Below are 18,085 nucleotides of genomic sequence, written 5' to 3'. Positions count from 1 at the left end.
TAAAGTATAAGCATTTAATTATCTTCTCTTATTTTTCTTATGAAGATCAACCAAAACCCACATAAAAAGAACAAGGAAAATATCCAAGATGGTAATAAAATAGGTGATATTGGTTCAGCGGCTGAATCTCATCAGAAGGAAAATGAGAATGAAACCATACAACGCTTCATTGTGAGCAAGGTCACATTCTTGTCCTTGCCAAAAAGTTGCAAAGATCTATACAACTTGTATAAGAATCGAGACATTGATTTCAGCGTTGATGTTGAGTTTGAAGAGAATATATTCTATTATCCTGAGAGAGTCACTTTTACAACTTACGTATTTGGTGAGGATCTTAAGCAATTATTTGAAATGGCATGGCTAAACATATCATGTGTTCATATTTGGATAAGGTAATAATACTTAGATCGTGAAATTTCCTTTAAATTTTGACTAAAAATGCTTATTATTTATCATATTAATATTTTTGCAATTGGTTTAGGTGTTTGCAAAACGAAATCAATAAGAATGAAGTTCAAGACACCATTGGATTTTTTGTCCCCAAAGGTTAGGAATGGTTAAATCTCGTCCTTCCTCGTTGACAAGTTATTTGAACCATTCTATGACCAAGCAACATACGAAACAATATATACTTGCCCCTTTCTATCAAGAGTAAGCACACACAACTCATAATTAATCTCATTACTTTGTTAACCTCTGTTTTTTTTTTCTTTTTTTTGAATGATTTATCTGACTTTTTTTTCTTACTGTATGTTGTTTATTTATAAGTCATCATTGGATGCTAGTTGTGATTTGCCCCCAAAAAGGAGAAGCTTTTTTCTTCAATTCTTTGGCAGATTGGTCATTAGATAGTGTGCATCTCAAAGGATCATTATCTGTGTAAGTATTACAAGTTAATCTTTTTCTGTTACTTGTTTGATAATATATGGATGCTGGTGGTGATAAGATGAATTGCCAAAGGTTATAAGTGATGATTTTCATGGTGTTTGAGAAGAGTTGGTTGTATATTGTAATGTTACAGATGTTATATGCCGGAAGTATTGGTGGTTTTAGATGCTTTTAATAATGGCATAGTGCCGTATAGGTCAATTTTATGGAGAGATGCTGCCGATTTTTTTGTAGGTTTGATTAGTTTTTTATGTCCATATGTAATGCATTCGTATCAAATTTTTGTACAGGGCATATAGAACTTTAATGAATATTAACAAAGGATCTCGGAAAACAAAGCTAACGTGGAATGTCATTAAGGTAGATGTTGCTGGTTTACATTATATTACTATGGTCATTTAAGTTTTATGTGTGTATTGACATTACTAGAAAAAAACATTATTATTTGCATTTCAGTGTTCTCGACAAACAGGCGGAGTTGAGTGTGGCTATTATGTCATGAAGTATATGGATCAAATTGTCTCACTTATAATACAAAAAGATAACGATTGGGAAAAGGTATTAAATAAATATTTATTTTTATAAAATTAGCGGTTGTTTATGTTACATGTATGTATTACTAATGTATCTATTTATTGTGTATGTAGCATTTCTCTCTTGAGCCTTTCACTAAGGAGGTGATCGATGATATTCGAGAAAGATGGTGTAGATTTTTTTATGATAAATGTTTGTAGTTTAATGAGAATGAAACTTGTACTCAAAAGTTAGCGAACAAAGTTATTTCAGTTTTTTTCTTTTTATATAGCACAGAATTTTTCATGTATGTACTCGTTTTATAATAAAATTTTCAATTATTAATATATTTTAGCTAATTTTGTCTTTATTAGTTTAAATTAGTCAAATATCGTCATTTTTATGATTATAAATAAATTTTTGTATTATGCATGTTTAGGATAGCTGCACGTAGCAGGGCCATTACATTATAAGCATCGCCTCTAATGAATAGGTGACTCATAATTTTAATCATACGCATCGCCTCTAATAAATTAGTGACTCATAAATTTTATCATACGCATCGCCTCTAATAAATAAGTGACTGATAAATTTTACCATACGCATCGCCTTTACTGAATAAGCAACACATAATTTTTATTATATACATCGCATTTTTGTAAATAAATGACTTATAAAATAGACCTTACCTATCGCCTCTAAAGTAATGTGTGACTCGAAAACTATATTTTTCAAGTCGCATCTAAAGAAACAAGTGACTTATAAACTATATTGTAGTGACTCCTATACCTTATTTTATGCATCGCCTATAATCAACCAAGTGACTCGTAAAGTACTCTAACGCATCAGGTCATAGGCGACACGTAAGGGGGGTACCTATTGTGTCGGTGCCTGTAGTGTCGCCCTTGAAGCGATGTGTAAGATGGTTTAGAGGCGACTCGATAGGGGTTTTTTGTAGTAGTGGTGGTATTTTGTTGGAGTGGAATTGGTTTGGTTTCTTTTCCCTCTGTTGTAATGATTTTTGTGATCATTACTCTTGAAATTTGTTATCTGAAGCAGGCGCCCAAACTTTGCTTTGGGGTTTCTCGAGCCTCAACGTTGTCAAAGCCTTCTTGCCAACAAAGAAAGCTATTGATTAGGAGGTCACTAGTTCAAGTGACCCGTTTGATGACCTTACTTGGTGATGAATTGATCCCGCCAGGTAAGGATAAGCTAGCCATGGTCAAATAGTTTCGATTCTCTCTGTTGCTCTCTTTATGGTGTTGTAGGGAATATTTCAAGCATCCCACACTTGAGCCCCACTGTGATCATACACTTAAGTATGGTGGCGTTCAAAGGGAAGGAAGCTAGAGCAAAAGAGTCGCCAACAAGTTTTAAGAACTTGTAAACCGTTCACAGGGTGAAGGTTACACCCCTTCACGATCCATGAGATCGCTGACTCCATAGTGGTCTGGAACCATGACTGGATATTCGGGATGAAGGTACAAATCCAACCTAAAAGAGATTGAACCTACCTTAAAAATAGGCCTCTACTTTATTCTTCTCATATTCATGTGCGCTTTCTAACTAATATACAATCATTAGGCATAATAATAGCAAGATCCTAGGCACGATACTAACAAGATTAATAACAAATCCTAGCATGTCACTAAACAATAAAAATCAAAGCTTTATCCCTAACATGATACTAACATGATATAAGAAATAGGAAGCAACCTAAACATGATACTAGAAAGCAATAAAAGCACCCTAACATGACACTAGGAATTAAAATAATATGAGCATGCTTTCTAAAGAAATATAGCAATACAACAACTTACTTTGTTTCCTCGTATCTCTTTCTATCAAAACATTACACACGCTAGTAACTTCAAGGAAAATATTAAATCAAACAATTAATTTAAATAATTGAAATAAGGATTTGGGACCAAACTCTCAGAAATTATCAACCTTTCACATCTAGTTCGAGCTTGGCTAGGTGTGTCTAGAACTCGTGAATGCGGTATTTTATTTGTAAAAGGGAAGGCTTAGAAAGAGAGGGAAAGAAAAGTTATTAGCTTGAGAAAGAAGAGAATAGAATATTGTTGATGATTGTGAATTGTTGTGAATAAAATCGAGGAAATACGACCCTATTTATATAGAAAATAGCCCGAAAACAATTAGAAAAAGACCGAATCCTATCAGGAGTAAAACTGCCCCTGTCGCAGAACGACAGGGTCCAGCGTGACACGACAGCCCTGTCGCTGTGCGACAGGCTTGTCGTGTCACGCCAGCTTTGACGTTCCGCGCTGATTCACGCGTTTTCTAAAAACATGTACGGAATCCTTAATCTAATTAAATTCGATTAATAAAATCCGTACTTATCTTTAAAAATCAGATTTAATCTCTTTAAAAACACTTGTTTTAATCCAAATAGAATTCTTTATTTTCATAAAAGATATAATTATTATTCCTAATCCCATTAGAACTCAAAATAACCTTCTAGATCATTCTAGAAGATTAAAATCAATCCTAAAAACTTTAGGAATATTAATTATTGGGCCCTCCACTAGATCATTGGGCCATAAAACCATTTCAGGCCCAATTTAGTATTTTAGCCATAACTTCCTCATTATTCATCGGAATTGGGCTTATAATATATCGTTGGAAAGCTCTTTTCGAGCTCAATCCAACTACACTATTATTGGACCCTTATTATGGACCAAACTAAATAGGATTAAACATTTTTCATAAATAGGGTACAAAAAGGAATATTTTCAAAAAAAGAAAGAAATATTTTTGTTAAAACAGAAGCATTCACAAGTCTCTCTCACATTTCACCTTGTTCGATAATGAAAAATATAGTCTTATGAAATCACGGTCTTGTTAGATTCGTCACGATATAAATTTTCAAAATATCAACATTTTATAATATTATGAAATCGGTAATTAAAGATATTAACGGTTGAATTTGTGCATTGGCAAACGTGACTAAAGAAACGTGTCAACAAAAAAAACGAAGGAAATATATCTTTTCTTAGTTATAAGATATTGAAATAACAGTAAGTCTTGTTTGTGGCCAAGGGCAACGCTGACGCGGCGCAACTTGGCGATCGTACATGATCCCCTAATGATTGGGGCCCCAAAATCATGTAAAATGTTATAATGAGTCCCCTAAACAAAAGTTTCTATGGTTCGTTTGTTAGGATATATAAAATGTTATTATAAATCTCCTAAACAGAGATTTCTATGGTTCGTTTGTTAGGATAAATGAGTTTTGAAGGGAAGTCAAGGGAGTATGACTGTACGAGTAATAAATAAGAACATTCATAATCATTAATAAATACACTTGAATTATTATTGCAAACATAGAAAGCTAGGGAGCATCACCCCCCCCCCCCCCCCTTCAATTGGTTACAAACTCAAGGTTATGAGTATGTACGTCCTAGAGGGGAGCTTCACCATTTATTCACGTGTCACGTAGACACAACATACATAGCATGTAACACACGAGATACATAACACAACATTACAAACAAGTAGAGCGAAATTGTAACAAACTGGCTCAAGTGATGTGAGCCTAGCTAATTATAGAACTTTGCAACTGCATAGGTACCGGTGATCTCGGCCACAATCCTGGCTCCAAAAATTGGGTCAGTGATATCAGCTTTGTTGGTGGAATGCCGGTCCAGTTTGACTTCAACTACATTCCAATCGACTGGACCTATTGGTCCACTTTCAACATAGATCTGTACAATAACATCACGAGTCACTTCAATATTCTTGGACAAAAAAAAAAAAAAAACATGCAACTATAGTACGGAGTAATACGTTGTGATACATTACCTTGCCCGTTGGGCCATGAACAGCAACAATGAATTTACGATTACTGGCCTGATCGCCGTCAGCATAAACGATTCCCCACTTGACGCCTTCGGGAAGAGTCCCGGCCTGGCGCATTGCAGCACCAGTATTAACTGGGAGGCCAGGGAAGTTAGTAACTGTACGCCCGTGCCAAAAATGAGTCTCCACCATATCCACGCGGTGTTTGCTAAAGTTTTTGACATCGGTTGTCATTCGATATTCGTTGCCGTCAGCACGAGTTTGCGTATCATATTCCTTGGCCTTAGCTTCCATATCAATTTCCACATCCTCCACAGGCACTACTTCTGCTGTGACGTTCATAGCAGCCATGATTTCTTCCTTCTCTTAAATTAGCCTACAAAATATTGTACTTTGCTAAATAAATCAAGTTACTAGAATTAGGAAGACTTAATGATGATTCTAATATGGTCATGTGACTTTTGACTACCATAATTTTTTAAAAATAAACAGCTGAGATTATTTGTTTTATTTATTTTTAATTAAAATAAATTTTTAATTATTTTAAATATATTTTTATCTTCCAGGAATTATATTTTAATATTTTCGAAATTCTGGGATACACATGCCCACATTCTTAACTTAACCATAAGACCAAGACCTCATTGGTAAACCAACTCTTGTTACTAACGGCCTTACGGATATCTAATATTCAAAGAGGTTGTAAAAAAATATACTGATACTACTACTCTGTATCATGTAACTTTCATATATTTTTTAACTGTAACATAATGAAATAACTTTTTTTTTTCTTCTTTGTTAAACATACTTTGTAGTAAAAGCTATACCAGTGAAGAATGTCACAACGACACATAAAGTAATGTAAGGACACGACAACAAGTCATTACTTTCATAATACGGAGTAATAATTAATGTAACAAGTCATTTCTAAATAACTAAACATCTAAGCTACATAATACTCCGTACTGGGTATAGACTTGACCTTGCTGGACATTTATCATGTGGTTAATTAAAATCAGTACATGTGGTGAATTGGTGAAGAGTAGATATAAAAATCACAACTTAAACTCACAAATTTTTATCAAGTGAGAGATTATATAACCATGCATTGCTTAACACCATTAAACAAAATAACTTGTGAAAGAAGAGGGAAATATTATTGAAGTGATAGAGAGAGAAGGATTACCTGAATACAAATATTCTTGAGTTACGTTGGATTGTTGGGAAGTATATATGAGGTAGGAGAACTTTGAACGGTTATTTATAGGCAAAATGAGGTATAGTTTAATTTTTTATTTTATTTTTTTCATATACGTACGTAGTAGAAAATTATACGGGGTAGCTTTACAAATCTGGATAGCTTTTTAGTGGCTATGTTAATTTAATTTGATTAATCCAAACCATTTATCGAATTTGTCTTTGTCCTTACAAAAATCAAATGAATTTATTTTTAAAAAAACCCACGTTTTTTTCAAGTTGCTTATCTTTTCGTACATCTAATACTTGGACTTATCTCTCCTTTTGTCATCTTCAATATTTAATTCGCCCAAACAAAAGGAAAAAAAAAAAAAAAAAGCCGTCCACAACTTTTGTTGTATCCCTAGCTTTCTTTTTCTTAACAGGTATTAATCGATAGCAATTTGGTATGGATGCATTGTTTTTGTTTTTTTTTTTTAATTATTTTTTTTTTAACGGTTAGGATGACTCCAATCGAACCTCAATCCTCATGGTTTTTTTAGTCTAGTATTTGCGGGTCAAACACTTTGAGAATAGTTATATATAAACGCATGTATAATATTATAACCATTTGCATATTTTTATGGTCATCAAGATAGTCTAATTAACACATAAATTATCCACTTTGGGATGAGAAAATTATCCAATTTGTCTTGTTGCATTTTTTTTTTTTTTAATTTGTTTTTTTTTTTAAATTTTTATTTAAAGAGATCATGTCTTGTTCACTTTTTGTATAGCATTTTACATTTAGTCTTATTACTCGTGAGAAGAAATTTTCTCACGAGCATTTTTATTTTTCCCCACGAGGAAATCCAAATTTCCTCGCTTCATAAGGAAAATTGGAATGTGATTCGAAGTGGACTGGACCACCCACAAATTAGCTGCAAATCTGTACAATAATTCCTCTCCCTAGCATGACTTCCTCTTATAACTTACCATGATCAATGGTCTTGACCTACCATGTCATTGCTCATACGGCACCAAGTCATAGATTTGGATACCACATGTTGTGCCTTTGAGATAAATTATAAATAAATATAGGTATCGACATAGATTTGGCAAAAGCAAAAATCTTGTATACAATAACAATATCACCTAGTTATGTAAAGAGGAAAGATAAATTAATTAAATGTTATTCATACAGCAAAGAACTAAACTATTGCAATTTTTCCTCTATCACTATTTCTCAAAAAAAAAAAAAAAAAAAAAAAAAAAAAAAAAAAAAAAAAAAAAAAAAAAAACCCTACCATGAGAACAAACTTAGAAGAAAAATAAGCTAACACAATTACAAAATGCTTCTTTGTCTACTCTTCCTTTGTCCCAATCTCACACCTGTTATATACTTCGACTGGAAATATCCTGGGGATTCTGGGGAGTATTTGTATTAATGACCTGTCTGTATTCTGTTTAACACACATCTTTCAAACAATTACCCAGAATTTTTTCCTGCAAACGAGTACAGATTCATTTTCATTTTGTTTGTTTTGCATCTGGTATGAACTCACGTCCCAAAGGAACTTCGGTGCAAGATCCTTAATTCTCGAAATGATTGGTTCTTCATCCCTGATAATTATAAATCCCTGCATATAAAATATTCCACTTCAGGACTTGAGTTGGTAACAAAATCTAAAGGATGTTTGTGTAGTTTTGCTTTCTTTCCATCATCAATATATATTCTTTCCCCTTAATGGCATATCAACCCCTGAACACCTTACAAATTGTCTACCCATGAGAATGGACACAAAAAAGATTGCCCTGAGCATAGTTTGGCATGAAATAGGCTAACTAACTGTACAGAAGACCAGCCTATTTCTGTACATACAAAACACATTGCAATAGAAGTTCATAAACAATGAGTGTAAAAGCCCTCGGTTCAATGTGGAAGGTGAGAGGATGTTTTCCACCAACAAAATTACATGTTCTTTGACTGGAGGTTCTAGAACAAAGAACCAAATGCAGCTGGGCATGCTCAAAGATTTGTCGAGTGCGTATGCTTTTGGTTGGGATGGGGTTTGAGTTCTTTTTTTTTTTTTTTTTCGGATTTGTAAAGGATCCTTTCCCCCCTTCCTCATTAATTTTTTAGGTAACCTGGAAATGAAGGTCGAAAGCAAAACATGGATTGACCCTGCAGGAAGTTTAACCTTAAGCCATTCTATCCTGTCAGCTGTCATACTCATAGGTGAGGTTTCACTTGATGAGCACCCACGATCTTTATGGCTTGGTAAGGGTATTATGTTTGTAGGTGTCATATCCAAGGGAAGGTAGAATATTTTATGTCTCATAAGACTGTCTTTAATCACCAAGCCATGTTATTTGTATGTGCTACGCATGCTTTATTTTTGGATCAATTATATGTTTCACTCAACACGAAAATGTTATGATTACAAAATATTGAGCCAAATTAATCACAAAGCACATAAAGGCCTTTTATGACGTGTATAACTCAGTTTAATAAAGGTGGACCAGAAGGTTAAACTGAGGAGTAATTGTAAGAAACGATACAAGAAGCAAATTAAATGGTACCTGAGGTCTCAGAATACGATCCATCTCCAGCATGATATCCTCCAGCAGACAATTGTTATTGTGGTATTTGTAATGAGAGAAAAGATAACTCGCGTGCAAAAGATCATAAGATCGAGGATAAGTTGAAAAAGGCTCACACCTAACAGAAAGCATTCATGAACTTTGTTAAAAATTGCTGATCATCAAACTCACTATTGAGTTGGTTGAAATTTAAAAATAGCAGATGTAGACATGTAGTATAATAGTCTCTTACCAATCATGGAAAGCACCTAGCAAACCTCTACTGTAAATAGCAGTCAACGTATCATCTATGGTTGAAGGAACTACATTCATGACCCAAACAGGATATGAGTTTAATGCTGCAGCAAAACCACCCCAGAGGGCATTCATATCCATGACATTTCGAATCTGTGTCTGGCTAACATTCATCAACATCCAATACTGCTCAACTTGATTCTTCCAAAATACTGAGTCCATGGTAAATTGCTCTTGATTAACACCTATTGAAGTCATGCAAAAGGGGTCAAAGTCAACCATACACACACAAAGATAATGACTCGTCCTAATTACCAAGACAGAAAACGGGTGTCTATAAAACTACAATTTTTCATTGGGAAATTTTTATTGCTAGTAGCCCAATTTCTTGTACATTGTAAGAAATATTTGGCAGCCACAAACAAAAGTAAATAAAAATAAAAAAAATAAACAAACAAAAAAGGAAAAATTTTCATTAGCCCTATATTTGTTAAATACAAAGTTGCAAATTTGTTATATTTTGATCTAAGGCTTTGTTCTCTTAGTCTAAAACAAGGTGTTCTGAATATTCATAAGTCTTGTCTGCTCTGGTTTGAATTTTTGTAATCTTGTTTGGTAAAATATGACTGAACTTTGATTTTAGTCGTACATCAAAGTGTAATAAAATTAATATCAAGTGGGATCTTGTTAGATTCGTCTCAGTGTGTATTTTTCAGATATCTAAATTTATAATTTTTACAAATACGAAAAGAAAAAAAAAAAAGATATAAGATCTGATCTGTTCTAGTTTGAAGTTTTCTGGTAATTTATATAGTTTTCAAAAAGAGATGATTTAGTTGCATAAAAAAAAGACACAGGATTCTCTTTTATAATTTTATTATACTTTATACCCTAATCCACTGAAAAATGCAACGAAATCAGCTAAGTCATTAATGACATTCAATATATCTTAACAATATGAGCTTTAAAAACTGCACCAAGTAATTCAAGCTATTTCTTTCTATCTAGCTCCCTGATACATCTGATAGGGCTTCATACACGGTGTGGTAAGACTCTCCAGTCTAGTCTGCCTTACAACTTAAAACAATGCAAGCATTCATTAATTTCTACGATTTCAACCCTAGTTAATTGCAAAAGTAGACACAAACTTTAGGAAGCACATATTTTTGAGACATTAACTGACAAAAGCAAGACATCATTAAATTATTCAATTTGTATAGATTATAGAATTCGATGAATAACATACCTAGTCTACTGAGACTCTCAGAATACACAGAAAGACGCTCTGGCCGTGGAGGAAGTTTATTAGAATTTGCTAGTTCACCACTCAAGGTTACACAATTCTTCAGTGGTTTATTCCATGATGGCTTTAAACCATTGGTCACGTCACAAATTTGTACCAGGTTCTGTTCTGCATTCTGCTGGACACATGTTTGATCCCCTGGTTTAACCCAGATTGCTGTTTGAACCTTTTTAGCTATGAGTTTCCAACACATGGCTGTTGTTATATTCACCAACTTATCCCATATCATGGGATAATCTTTATCTTTTCTGTATGCAGGTGGGGCAGAGTATACAAAGTATCCATTCGGTCTTAAAAGGCGGTCAACTTCTCTCAGCAGGATGCCATCTGCATATATTGTACAAAGAAAAATTATTTCATTGTATGTGAAAGCATGGTTAGGGAAATAAATTGGCACGACAAAATTTCAGTAAATAAAACGCTTTACAATTGTATCTACCACAGTTAAACATTCATTATATGAAACGCTTGCTCCAACAAAGTCAAAATGATATGAATTTTCCAAGACAACATTGTTCTGTCACATAGGCAGGGATGGGATACTTTTAGTAAATTAGAGAGTTAAGTGATTCTAGTTGAAGGCGTAACAGCATAAACCACCTTGACATACTACACCAAAAACCAAAAAATCTACAAGAATTTTTACGAAAAAAGCAAAGAAACAAATAGAGAACTTCATGTTATGTTATTGAACAAAGAATATCAACGAATATCTTCCACTTCTTTCACCAAAAATTCATCTGCTAGAAACCACTTATTCACAATTGAATACAATCCAAACTACATGTATTTATGATGTTGTTCCATACATAGACATCAGATATATGTCTCAAAAGGCATGTGAGAGAAATATTAAGTAACTAACCATTTTCGTGCCAATCAACACGGCATCTTGAACAATGTACCATTTCGAATGAGCTTGTGGGATAAGGAAGTTGTTTTGTAGATATGGCAGCAATCATTGCACCAATTCCTCGTTCTAAAGCAAACTGAATCTGATTCTCATGCCCATCTTTGGGGGCAAAGGACATTGTTTGTATATCTAATGGCAGTAGATATGCTCCAAAGCTGGCAACACCACAGCCAACATCTAGAACCTGAAACACCCCTGCATTACGGAGATCACCTGTCTCATTAGTGGTCATATTTCCTAACCTGCATAAAGAATTAAGTCAGCAGATCAATTATCTGCAAGACAGCACTGAAGGCCTTAAACCATTACATAGTCATGGTGTAGAGGTCTTGGAAGATGAAGCACTGGAAATATAAGGACGTGAATAAAAATTGACAATAAAACCAAAGTAAATAATTTCTATACCCAATACTAGGCCTATTCAACTAGGTGGGTCAGGGGACGGGCACATAGGGGCAGACCTTGATAAACATTAGTATGGACTGAGGCAGGATATCTGACCCAGGCCTGCTTTGAACTTAAAGGGCCACTCATATTAATGCAAACAAGGGATATGTCAGCACTTAAATGGGCCTTACCACACTTTTTTCATGGTTCAGGCCCTCACCACCGTCCACCGACAAATTCAAGAATCCCTTTGACCATCTTTTTTTTTTTTTTTTTTTAACTTTCTCAGATTTCCAACGGCTCCACTTTCTCACTCCTATACTCTTCATAGTTTATCCCCTTCCTCCAGTATTTTCCAGGATTCATTAAGTCACCTAAGTTCTCTCTAATTTGAGTATGTGAGAGAGAGAGAGAGAGAGACTTGAAGACTTCTATCTATCTACAAAAATGAAATATTGATGAAATTGGCTTATAAATATGTGTTAGATTCAAGAGTTTATAATGTTTCTCTCTCCCTCCATTTTTATTTTTTCACTAGTAGATTTTGAGTAGATATGTTGATTTGTTTTGGATGAATAAAAAAAGCGATGGGTTCAAGGGAGAGAAGGTGACGTTGCCCCAGGCCGTGAAACACACATAAAAAAGTGACCCTTTAAGAGCCCGCCCCGGCCTATTGAGGGCCCCATCAACAACCCGACCCTTTTACAGGATATTTTGGATCCAACCTGTATAACACTGGGACGGGGCAGGGTCTTAATGGGCCACAGTCAGTTGAACAGCTCTACCCAAAACCATGCTGGATAAGCTACCAAGCACAGGGCATGATTGCTAGTACTCACAAAGACTAATAATACTACGTATCTATTTCCTAGAGTCAAGATGATGTAAAAGTTGTGGATATTTACCTTTGAATGTATTCAACAGCTCCATGCTTGAAATGAGTACCACCACCGGGAAACCACCACAGCTGCCCCTTCTCATGAACCCAATTTTGACCTCCTTTCACTTCTGCAAGGTGAGTATGATTCACATTACTCCGCCAGACATAATCCCTACTGGTTGGCCACCTGATTGGTATTTTATAATCCTTAGGAGGTGGTATCAAACAGAATAAGCGTTTGTCAAGAGGAGGGCAGTGCCTCTCCAGTTCCTCTTTCCTCGAAAGATCTAGAGATGGGAGCAAATCTTTCACATAGGAAGGATCATGGCAAGGTATATGTTCATTTAAGTTGATTGGGCATACATTCATCCCTGATTGAGAGATCATCAATGGTGTCCTTCGATAACTAAGTGCAACTCTATTTGTAAAGCTTGAGGAATCTGCAACATATGTGGTACTGTCAATTGAACAATATCTAGATCAATGAAGCAATAAAAACAAAAAAAAAAGGAAAAAAAAAAAAAAAGAAGCTGATATTACAATTAATATATCATTTATGCACTATCTAACAATATTTTAAATTGTGCAAAGTGTAGTGCACATACTATATTTCCATTACATTTGCAGAACAACATTTCAAACAAGTGAAAATCAAAGATTTCAAACTACTTTTCTATTGATTTCTGTAGTTTAATGATTGGCTTCTAAACAGAACTTTAGCCTTTCAAAAGATTAGGGTCCTGAACAAGTGGATATCATAAGGAAAAGACCCATTGCTGCTCTTGAACAGCGCGAGAACCCAAAACATTTATGAAATTGTGATCATTTAGTAGTTGGAAGAAAGTGAGACAAGATGTTAAAAGATTTTGTCATCATTGGGTTCACTCTGAGGCCAATTCGCTCCAATTTTTGGGCATGTGGCTAATTTCAGTCCAAACATCCTGTCAATACATCAATTAGTCCTTTTGATTAAAGAACAATGCCCAAACTCAATGGTGCAGAGTTGTTACAAGGCACAAGGGCTATGTACCTGACCAAGACCTTTCTAGAAAACCTACTCATTCAACGACAAATGAAAGAAAAAACACTAATAGAGTGTTTAATTTGTTGTTTGTTGAGTCAATTGATCCATTCCCATTATGTTTCCCCCACTTTCCTCTGCCATGATTCCCCACCCTTGAAAGATTTCATTCTAATCCCTTAACTCTACCTTAAGTCCTTAATTACCCCAAACACCACCAGCACTGCCTCACAGCCGCAGAAAATTACCATGAAAACCCACCCATTTACCATGAAAACCCAGCAAAATACTAAAATCCATCCAACAACACCACAGCCACCACTCTATATCCTCCACTGAAACCCTTAGCAAACCCTCCATAGCTTTTTTATTTCACAACTGGAAATGAGGATGTTAATGGTGAGAGAACAGAGGAGACTATTCAACCTTTTAACAGTCAAATTTAGCCCCAAGTGATAGATTCATAACCTCTGTTCGACTGCGACCACCACGGAGTTATGGTGGTTCTAGTAGTTCCAAATAAATGGTGGTGGGCTTGGTGGTAAAGGAAGTGGTTAGAAAGAGAGCGAATGGCAGTACTGGAATCAAAGAAGAAAGAGAAGGACAGTGGTGATTGGTGAAAATGTTTTTCATCTATAACAAACAACATGAGAAATGAGGGGGTTTTCTTTGGCCCAAATGCCAAAAATATACACTCCCTAGTCTCTTCTAGAACAAATGGCTTATCATAATGTCTGTCACAAAACCAAGTATAAAAGAGGAGCAGTAAACAAGGAAGTTGATGCACACTATAGGGTTTAAATTACCAATTCCCTACAATTGGAAGCCCATCTACTCATTCAAGCCTTAAATTGAATTTAGATCCTAACATGATGAAAATTTACGCTACATGTTCCCAGTCGGAAGGAAAAATATGAGATAGGATATAAAGCTAGACTTGTAGATCAATGATCTTGGATGCACATTTGATATTGATGGGGTCAGTGGGTTACCCTGTCATTATTGCCACAATAGAGGCCTACGTAGTACTTGACTAAGTTATTAGCCCGCTATAATTGCTACCATGTTTCAAGCAAGATGCTAATTATAAAAGAATCCACAACGTCCCAAAGATACAAAGCTTCTTCTGCATCCTTTTTTTTTAATCCTTGCCCAATCCAAATGCAAATCATCCTATAGGTGAATAGTCACATGGGAAGAGTAAGAAGGATCTTGTTGACAGATTCAGCGAACATGGTCATTTCCTAGCCCTATGTACCCTCATAACATGATTTATGTTGCAACAAGTCTTCAAGAATTACACCAACAAGTTTGATGGTTTCCATAAATGCATAATTTCATACTACAGCAGGGTACTTTCTTTCTTCACCCAAAATATTGTGATGTCCAATTTGTGGGCACTCGGCATCAAGGGGATCAACTATTCCAATCCTGTTGCATACTATCAAAACTAATATCCACCTCACAATCAACAAAGCAATTGAGCGAGACACGACTCAGTTTATCATAAGCTTGGAAGTGAAACAATGCTTCAAGAAGCTGCCAAAATTTCAATGCTATCCCAAATCGAAAAATGTGGGGAAGGAAGCGGTTTCTATCCGGCCCTAAGATCCATAAAACACACTATGATCCATTGATCCACCTCCCTATACCCAATCTCTAAATTTCAATTAATACTTTATCTCCCAAGACATTGAAGTATATTAATGAAACAACAACCAATCTTCGACCCGCTACGCCCTGCCCAATAACCAGGTTCGCCAATCTACTACTAAGTATCATAATTACACAGCTCAGAAATTCATTGCTTGAGCTGCTAATCAATTGCTAATCAACAATATCTATTCCAAGGTTGCAAAATATTCTTTACCAATTAAACAAATTGAACATTATAAACTCATATATCCATTTTTTCTACTTAAGCTTATGACACAAACATCCAACAAAAACCCAGCAGCAAAATACAATAAACAACATACTAACATTAAATTAAACCAATTTACAGAAATATTAAACTTAAACGCAAAATAATAAAGATTGAATCTTTACTAACAGAAAAATAATAAAGATTGGATTTTTAAGCAAAAGTTGAGAAAATTACCAGTAGAAAAATTGGAGGAAGTGGGTATTTCCAAAAGAGGGGCATTATTGGCAAAGAGGGTGCCTCCATAAAAAGCGGCAGCAATCAAAATCAAACCCACCATCAACATTTGGCCCCCTTTGGAATCTGGAAACATCCTCTTAATTCCCATAATTTTCTGGGAAAATTCAGTGAGATCTGCAATTTGAGTGGGAAAGAAGAGAGAGAAGGAAACAGTGTCAGAGAACAAGGGGAATTGGAGATACAAGTATTGTTTAAGGAATTTTAACAGTGTTGATGATTGGAGAAAATTAGGAAGAACATTAAAAACAGTATTTAGAATTGAGAAATTTGAATTAAAAATAGGAAGTAATTAAAGGAATATCAGACTTATGTTTCTTCTCAGAAGAAAGAGAAGAGTTGTGTTTTGTGAAAGAAAGCTGGATCAGAACAGAGACCACGTGATGGTATGCCGTTTTCAAGTGATGAGAAGATAGGAAAGATTAGTTTTGGGAGGAATGAAAATAAGTGTCGGTCAAATTGTATAGCACCGGTGCGATGCATGGGTTATAAATCTTGACATTCATATTCATTTCACAAAAATTTTAAAATAAAATGATTTAATGAGTAATAATGAATTTACTTATAAATATGTCTTAATCATATATTTTTAACCCTTAAAATAATGATATACGAAAACTTGAAAACAACCATTTTTTATTCTTAAATTGTATGGAAAGATTTGAAAAATAATTCAACTCAATAAACTAACAATCAATACCCACATTAAGTCATGTTTTTTCCCTCATTTCTACTTGCGCCACTAGCCATCTCATTTTAAAATGGAATGATTTTTCTTTGTGGCTAGTCACACGGTGTGGCCGAGGTTACTCGAGTTACTTAGTCAGGGATTACTCGAGTTAATTTTGACCGAGTAACTCGTAACCCCTTACCGAACCCCTCGAGTAAACCCCTTACCGAGTAACTCGAGTAACTCATGACCGAGTACACTACTAGAATTCGATGAAATTGCGACCGTTTTTCTACGACCGTCAAGAAAACAGTCGTAAAATATGAATTTTGCGACTGTTTTTAAGCTATGAACCGTCGCAAGGATATTTAAACATTTTTTTTAATAAAATACTTGGCAAAATAATTTGAAATAAAAATAATTCTATTACGACCGCTAAAAGCGGTCGCAATGTGTGAAAATTGCGACCGACTATAGACCGGTCACAGATTTGCGTCCGCTTTTAGCCGTCACAGTAGAGTTATTTAAAAAAAAATTTGGGTATAAAAGATACAGACCCTAACCCTAATCACTCACACGCCGCATCTCCCTCTTTCTTTTTCTCTCTCTTCTCTTTCTCCTTCTTCTCTTTCCTTTCTCACGCCTCTCCATCTCCTTCTCTTTCCTTTCTCCTTCTTCTCTTTCCTTTCTCTTTCTTCTTATCTTCTCCATTTTCGCTCTCATATTCTTCTCCATTCTTTCTTTTTCTTAAGATTTTCATCATCAAACGAATTATGAGTGTGGATTTTCGTCAACAATACAAAAAGTTTGGTGTTCGTGGCCAAATTCGACCATAAAAATTCCAGATCTGGAGTTTTTATGGTCGAATTTGACCATATAAACCTAAAGAGGAAGAATTATTGGATAAGGTATGTTGTTTTGTTTGAAAATTTTGTTTATTTTGGTTTATTTTCGATTTTCATGGATTTATTTTGTTATCTAATCGAATTTCCATGTTTATTTGGTTTAGTTTTATTTTTTTTCGATTTTTGTTTGAGTTTTGGGTTTGATTTTTAGTTTTCGAATTTCTTTGTTTCTATGAAAATTCGAATTTCTTTGTTTTTGGGTTTGATTTCATGAAAATCCAAATTTCTTTGTTTTTGGGTTTGATTTTTAGTTTTCGAATTTCTTTGTTTATATTCATACGAATTGTCTGATATTTTTTTCGATTTTCGTTTGAATTTTTGTTTGGGTTTCGTTGATTTTCGGTTTGTTTTTAAGTTTTTGTTGATTTTGCTCGAATTTTCGTGAATTTTGTCTTATTTTTTTCGAATTTTCATGATATTTGTTCACATTTTGTTGATATTTTTTGTTAACTTTTAATTTGTTCATTTTGATTTGGTTTTTGTTAATTTTAGTTTGATTTTTTGGATTTTGATAAATTTGTTGGTTAATTCTAGGATCTATTTTTTGTTTTATAAATTCAAATGTTTTTTTGGATTAAGGGTTGTTTGGGTGGGCGACGATGGTGGGT

The 18,085-nt window shown here is 34.6% G+C and overlaps 2 protein-coding genes across 2 annotated transcripts; both read right to left on the bottom strand.

The window, feature by feature from the left end:
• Positions 1 to 4,786: 4,786 nt before the first annotated feature.
• Positions 4,787 to 6,530, bottom strand: LOC145583273 (uncharacterized). Its single transcript, XM_081640485.1, has 3 exons — positions 6,410 to 6,530; positions 5,227 to 5,599; positions 4,787 to 5,129 (listed from the first exon to the last, which is right to left on the bottom strand). Exons 2-3 carry the CDS (start codon positions 5,572 to 5,574, stop codon positions 4,965 to 4,967), a joined length of 513 nt encoding a protein of 170 aa, XP_081496611.1. The 5' UTR covers positions 5,575 to 5,599; positions 6,410 to 6,530; the 3' UTR covers positions 4,787 to 4,964.
• Positions 6,531 to 7,349: 819 nt separating this feature from the next.
• Positions 7,350 to 16,319, bottom strand: LOC145583272 (putative methyltransferase PMT7). Its single transcript, XM_081640484.1, has 8 exons — positions 16,212 to 16,319; positions 15,843 to 16,019; positions 12,746 to 13,160; positions 11,406 to 11,695; positions 10,484 to 10,867; positions 9,236 to 9,482; positions 8,983 to 9,121; positions 7,350 to 8,039 (listed from the first exon to the last, which is right to left on the bottom strand). The coding sequence occupies exons 2-8, from the start codon at positions 15,991 to 15,993 to the stop codon at positions 7,881 to 7,883; spliced, it is 1,785 nt and encodes a 594-aa protein (XP_081496610.1). The 5' UTR covers positions 15,994 to 16,019; positions 16,212 to 16,319; the 3' UTR covers positions 7,350 to 7,880.
• Positions 16,320 to 18,085: the final 1,766 nt, after the last annotated feature.

Source organism: Chenopodium album, chromosome 15 (genome assembly GCF_948465745.1).
Source record: "Chenopodium album chromosome 15, dcCheAlbu1.1, whole genome shotgun sequence".
Classification (NCBI taxonomy): domain Eukaryota; kingdom Viridiplantae; phylum Streptophyta; class Magnoliopsida; order Caryophyllales; family Amaranthaceae; genus Chenopodium; species Chenopodium album.
This window is presented reverse-complemented; position numbering and strand designations above follow the sequence as displayed.

Bases quoted from the DNA above. Each gene is read 5' to 3' on its own strand.
- LOC145583273 (XM_081640485.1), bottom strand. From the start codon at position 5,574: ATGGCTGCTATGAACGTCACAGCAGAAGTAGTGCCTGTGGAGGATGTG. The intron at 5,130-5,226 runs GTAATGTATCAC...GTTATTGTACAG, and splicing joins TTCATGGCCCAACGGGCAAG to ATCTATGTTGAAAGTGGACC.
- LOC145583272 (XM_081640484.1), bottom strand. From the start codon at position 15,993: ATGGGAATTAAGAGGATGTTTCCAGATTCCAAAGGGGGCCAAATGTTG. The intron at 11,696-12,745 runs GTAAATATCCAC...TTCTTTATGCAG, and splicing joins GCTGTTGAATACATTCAAAG to GTTAGGAAATATGACCACTA. The intron at 10,868-11,405 runs GTTAGTTACTTA...CAATATATGCAG, and splicing joins TGTTGATTGGCACGAAAATG to ATGGCATCCTGCTGAGAGAA.